Source organism: Vipera ursinii (assembly GCF_947247035.1).
Source record: "Vipera ursinii genome assembly, chromosome: 3".
Lineage (NCBI taxonomy): Eukaryota > Metazoa > Chordata > Lepidosauria > Squamata > Viperidae > Vipera > Vipera ursinii.
In genome coordinates, this window is record NC_139516.1 from 45,969,860 (window position 1) to 45,974,659 (window position 4,800).

Below are 4,800 nucleotides of genomic sequence, written 5' to 3' on the forward strand. Positions count from 1 at the left end.
CTCACTTTTCAAAATTTCCTAAGCTTCTTGAGTTGTCTTCCCCTTTAGGATTCTCATCCATGGAATCCTTCCCAAGCTCTAAGTTTATTGAAATTAGCTCTTTTAAAGTCCAAGGCTCTAGTTTGACTGTCTTCTATTGCTTGTGCTTCCAGAATGTTGAATTCCAATATTGCATGATCACTTCCCCTCAAGGTTCCTGTGGCTTCAACACCTTCTATCATTTCATTGTTATGGGATATTTCTAAAGGTTTTAGTCTCATGCTATTGAACAAATTTCCTGTTCAGAGAGCATCATACTCCTTCACAGTATCTCATAAACTAGGATCTAATCTCTCCAACTATAAATATGACTAGTACTTTCTTTAAACAATTGCATCTTCTAATACAACTGTTTATTGCCGGTATACTCATAATCCGTTTTGAAAAAATTCTCTCCAAATAGTAATAAAGAAGGTAAACATATTAACAAAAACCATTTATTTGTAAAGAAATAGTTACACACCAGTGTAAAAAAGTTATTGAAAATTACAGAAGCATGAGCTGAGTTGCTGTCTTCATTCTTGCCTCAGATACCAAATCAGAAATGATAGCATTAAGCTAACAATTTTTAAAAAAGATTAAAAGTTAATATTACAACAGAAACACTAGGTATTTTCTAGCTGGAAACACTTTGCAGAAGAGTAATATTGTCTCCTTTTAACATGATTCGACCTGCAAGGCAAAAAGTATGATTAAAACTGTAATACATTAAAGTGTATGTGCATTTGTTCTAATAATATTCTATCTGTAGTTTCCCAAAGAATGAACTAGTAATACAATTTCTTGCTGAATAGATTAACATTTTCTTACTTTAAATATCCCATAGCCCAATTCTGGCAGAAATTTCTCACTTAAGACTATTCCAATAACACTTCAGAATAGGATATGCTATATAAGCAAATATAATTACAGCAGAAAAAATAAGCAGTTCTTATTGATCATGGTGTAGAAATATTGTAGTTTTAATACATTTTCAGATATATAGGTTGTAGATGGTTTTAGTAAAGATTCTGAGGAAGAGAATTACACAACTCTAGATAAGCTATCAAGGTGTCTGCTATTGTTTTGTGTCATGCTGATTTTATTTTTTAACTGTGCTTCAAAGCACATACAGGATAGATTCCATATTAAGTTACATTTGTTTTCAAAATATAAAGTCCATGATACATGTGCCCCACTGATAACTAAAAAGTTTCTATATTGTAGCTCACTGGCTTAATGAGAAATCATTAATAGCAGGTGGTGAATAGCTGTCTAAAGCTACTTCTATCCATGAAGGGTACTATCTAATCCAGGGGTTGTCAAAAACTTTGTGGTACTATTCTTAAAATGATAAAATTCTTTCCCGTAGAACAGGGGTAGCCAAGGTTGCCTACCCCTGCCCTAGAACAATACTAATTATTTCATTCAGGCTATGGCTGGGCAAGAAATAAATACTATATTTACTTTTATTAATAAAAGTACATCTATACATAACAAAAATCCTAAATTTTTAGATACCAAAGCTGCTTGGTGTGGACAGTATCTCTGCTTTACTTGTGCAGGCTTGATAAGATTGTATTCAGAAGAAGCTGTACATATAAATTAGTGGCCTCTGTTTTAGCAGATGTGAGTAAACCAACTACAATTTTTCTTGGATTAAGCTTGGGGTTTTCTAAACACATGCATTGCGTAAAGGTATCTGTACTTTAGTGATTATGTTGGGTTGAACACTAACAAATTTTACACACTAAATATACTTTAATATGAAAACATTAGCAGGTTTAAAAGATTTATTATCTGCTACATATCAAAACTGAAATTAGAAAATCAGTTCCAAATTCTTAATTCTAAGTACTGAACTCAATTCTTTCAAATTTTAAAAGGACAAAATTTGGAGTTTTATTATATATTAGATTATAAGACTAGCAATATAGTTCATTTGGCTTTCTTCAGTTTTGATTAATTAAATAATGAATACTATTACAATGAAATGGGGAAAAAAATCCCACATTCAGTCCTCGCCTAGTTTTACAGGAAAACTGTAAATGGATAATATTTGATAAGAAAGACTTTCTGCAGTTTTTGGTGCTATTCATCTGAAGTAATGTGCCAATTAAATATATGGAACTGTGAAATGGCAGCTCCAAGCCTACTTGGAGGCTTGTTCATTTACATTCAAATGCAAAATAGAAATTTACAAAATTAAATAAGCATTTCTTTATTACTAGTAACAAAAAAGGATGTCTGATATATACTACCAAAAAGCTTACACTTACCCAGCTGTTTTCTTGATTTTGATTTAGAGTGAATTTCCTCAGCATCATCCAGGACTAAATTCATATATTCATCAAAACCCTGTAAACCAGACACAGAAATATGACAATACATTTAATGGAAGGAAGTAACATCAAGGATGGTAGTAAAGATGCAAGAATGGAGGATTTAATTAGTTTCATCAAATGGAGTTTACTCTGATTTTATTTAAAATATATTCATCCTGCTCTTTTAAACTATCAAAATTCCTAAAATAGAATGATGTATCATAAATGAAATAGTATGAAGCAACAATAAAAAAATAATGTAACTAAACATTCAGAAAAAGAAAATAACCATTAGTACTTAGCAGCTACGCCAGTTTTAAACACCCCTGAAAATATATTGATGCAGGCTTTCACAATCTGTGTTAACCCAACAATGATAAGTGCCCAGATAACACAAAAATGAGTGATTTTTCATAATTAACTCTAAATAATGACTGTTCAAGAAAAATATGTTTACTTACTGTAATGATTTTCATTTAGGCTGAGATAAGAAACTAAGAACAAAATGATTTCTTTTTGCAATCATATTTAAGTTATATTTTTCTTTACATGTATGTGAAAGCAATTGCAATACTTACAATGATACAGCCTTCTATCCGCATGTTTACTTGTTCATATAGCCAAACCTGAATCCGGGACCTCTGCAAAGCAAATAGCAAAGAAACTTTTTTATCACATTGTGGAATTCTGTATAGGCTTACAATCTTATTTGCATGGCCCAAGTTCTTGTGGCTCTGACACCCAGAAATTGCAAAGTGAAACTCTCCCCCCCCCCAAAAAAACCCCTAGCTGGTTCAATTTTTTTTTAGTAAAAGTGAAACCCTTATTAAAATGCAGTTATTTACTCAAGGTGTAATAAGATCTTAATTTAAAACTATTTATAACACCAAATAATTTTATCAGAAGCAAGAATTCTGAAAGAAACTGAAAGAATAAGCTCAAACTCACTATTACTGCTTTTAACTTTTTTAGCTCTCAATATTTTTGTTACCTAGAATGATATTTTTAACATTTCTGAAATGCACACTAATGTATTTACTGTAGCTTTATACAAAAATTGCTTCAATCACATTAATTGGTCGCTTCCCAATTAAGGCTAGAGGGGGAGGGGTTGTATTATATATACCAGGGGTAGGCAACCTCAGCTCTTTTATGACTAGTTGGTCCATGAGTCATAAAAGAGCCGAGGTTGCCTACCCCTGATATATACAAAGAGAACAAAACTTCTCAACTGTAGAGCACAAATGGGGCTGTTGTAAATATCAGTAATTATGCCAAGCACATTGTTAAATTTGAAAACAATACATTGTGTATACTTACATTCTGTAGGTACCGGAAAATGAGGTTCTATCACAAATACATTTAGGAAAAAAATATATAAAAAGGATTATTTCCCATTGATTCTTTCTGACAGAAATTCAACATTTCTTCTTCCAACTGTCCAAGTTAACAGGATAGAGAACGCACCGTAGGTTTCTTACACACAAGAACTCACACAAAATGAAAGCATCTTGATGGCTGAGGCACCCTGGAATCAAACTTACTTAAAACAAGCAGCTGCTTTTCTGATTCGACCTTAATGCTATTCCCAACCGGATTAATTAATTATATTTAGGTACTCAATCTTGTATTCCAGATGTTCAAGGCGGTTTTCTCAGCCAACCTATTTTAGTCTCACAATAACTCACTTGAGCAGTGGTCTTCAAACTGGGCCCTTTGATGACTCGTGGACTTCAACTCCCAGAATTCCTCAGCCAGGCATGCTGGCTGAGGAATCCTGGGAGTTGAAGTCCACGAGTCATCAAAGGGCCGAGTTTGAAGACCCCTGAAAGCATCCGAGTCACCAAGAGAATAATCAAGCCTTTCAGCTTAAGAAGATCTTCCCGCCTTTACAAAGTGTTTCCAGAAAACACGTAAAGCCGAGGAACATGCCCATTTCTCAGCCGAAAGCCTCCCGTTCTCTTCCTTTGCCTCCCTTTCCCCCCCAACTCCCAAGCAGAGACCCGGGTGTTTGAGGCAGCCCTCACGGCCCTTTCCCCTCCCTTTCCCCCACAGAGCCCGCTTCCTCTCCCTTGCCCCAGAAGGATACGATAGGCTGCACCATCACTTTCTGCACCTTCTGGCCTTGCCCGCGGTACGCCATGGCCGAGATTCAGGATAGGAAAACCAGTAAGTTTTAAAGAACAGCGCTGAGAAGCGGTGTTGTTTTTTTTTAGAAAAAGAGAAAGAAAAAAAAAAGGGGGGGGGAACCCGACCTCCGTTTCCCGCACGCACGCACGCAGCTCGCGACCCGCCGACGTACTGAATAGGTTCCCGGTGTAGAGCGGAAGTGACGTTATCCAGTTGTTCGTTCACAATGTGGAGAGCGAAGGATCGCGGGTAATGTAAGTGGAAGGGCTTCTTCTCGTTTATTTTTAGCCATGTTCCTTCCGGGCGTCAGTGAGAGGTGCCATCTTAG

At 35.4% G+C, this 4,800-nt stretch overlaps 1 protein-coding gene across 1 annotated transcript; it reads right to left on the bottom strand.

The window, feature by feature from the left end:
* Positions 1–459: 459 nt before the first annotated feature.
* On the bottom strand, positions 460–4,710 carry SNRPE (small nuclear ribonucleoprotein polypeptide E). Its single transcript, XM_083360412.1, has 5 exons — positions 4,432–4,710; positions 3,663–3,689; positions 2,921–2,983; positions 2,298–2,376; positions 460–711 (listed from the first exon to the last, which is right to left on the bottom strand). Exons 1-5 carry the CDS (start codon positions 4,483–4,485, stop codon positions 656–658), a joined length of 279 nt encoding a protein of 92 aa, XP_083216538.1. The 5' UTR covers positions 4,486–4,710; the 3' UTR covers positions 460–655.
* Between the last annotated feature and the right edge of the window lie 90 nt (positions 4,711–4,800).

Bases quoted from the DNA above. Each gene is read 5' to 3' on its own strand.
- SNRPE (XM_083360412.1), bottom strand. From the start codon at position 4,485: ATGGCGTACCGCGGGCAAGGCCAGAAGGTGCAGAAAGTGATGGTGCAG. The intron at 2,377-2,920 runs GTAAGTATTGCA...TCTGGTTTACAG, and splicing joins GGATAGAAGGCTGTATCATT to GGTTTTGATGAATATATGAA. The intron at 712-2,297 runs GTAAGTGTAAGC...TTTGCCTTGCAG, and splicing joins AAAATCAAGAAAACAGCTGG to GTCGAATCATGTTAAAAGGA.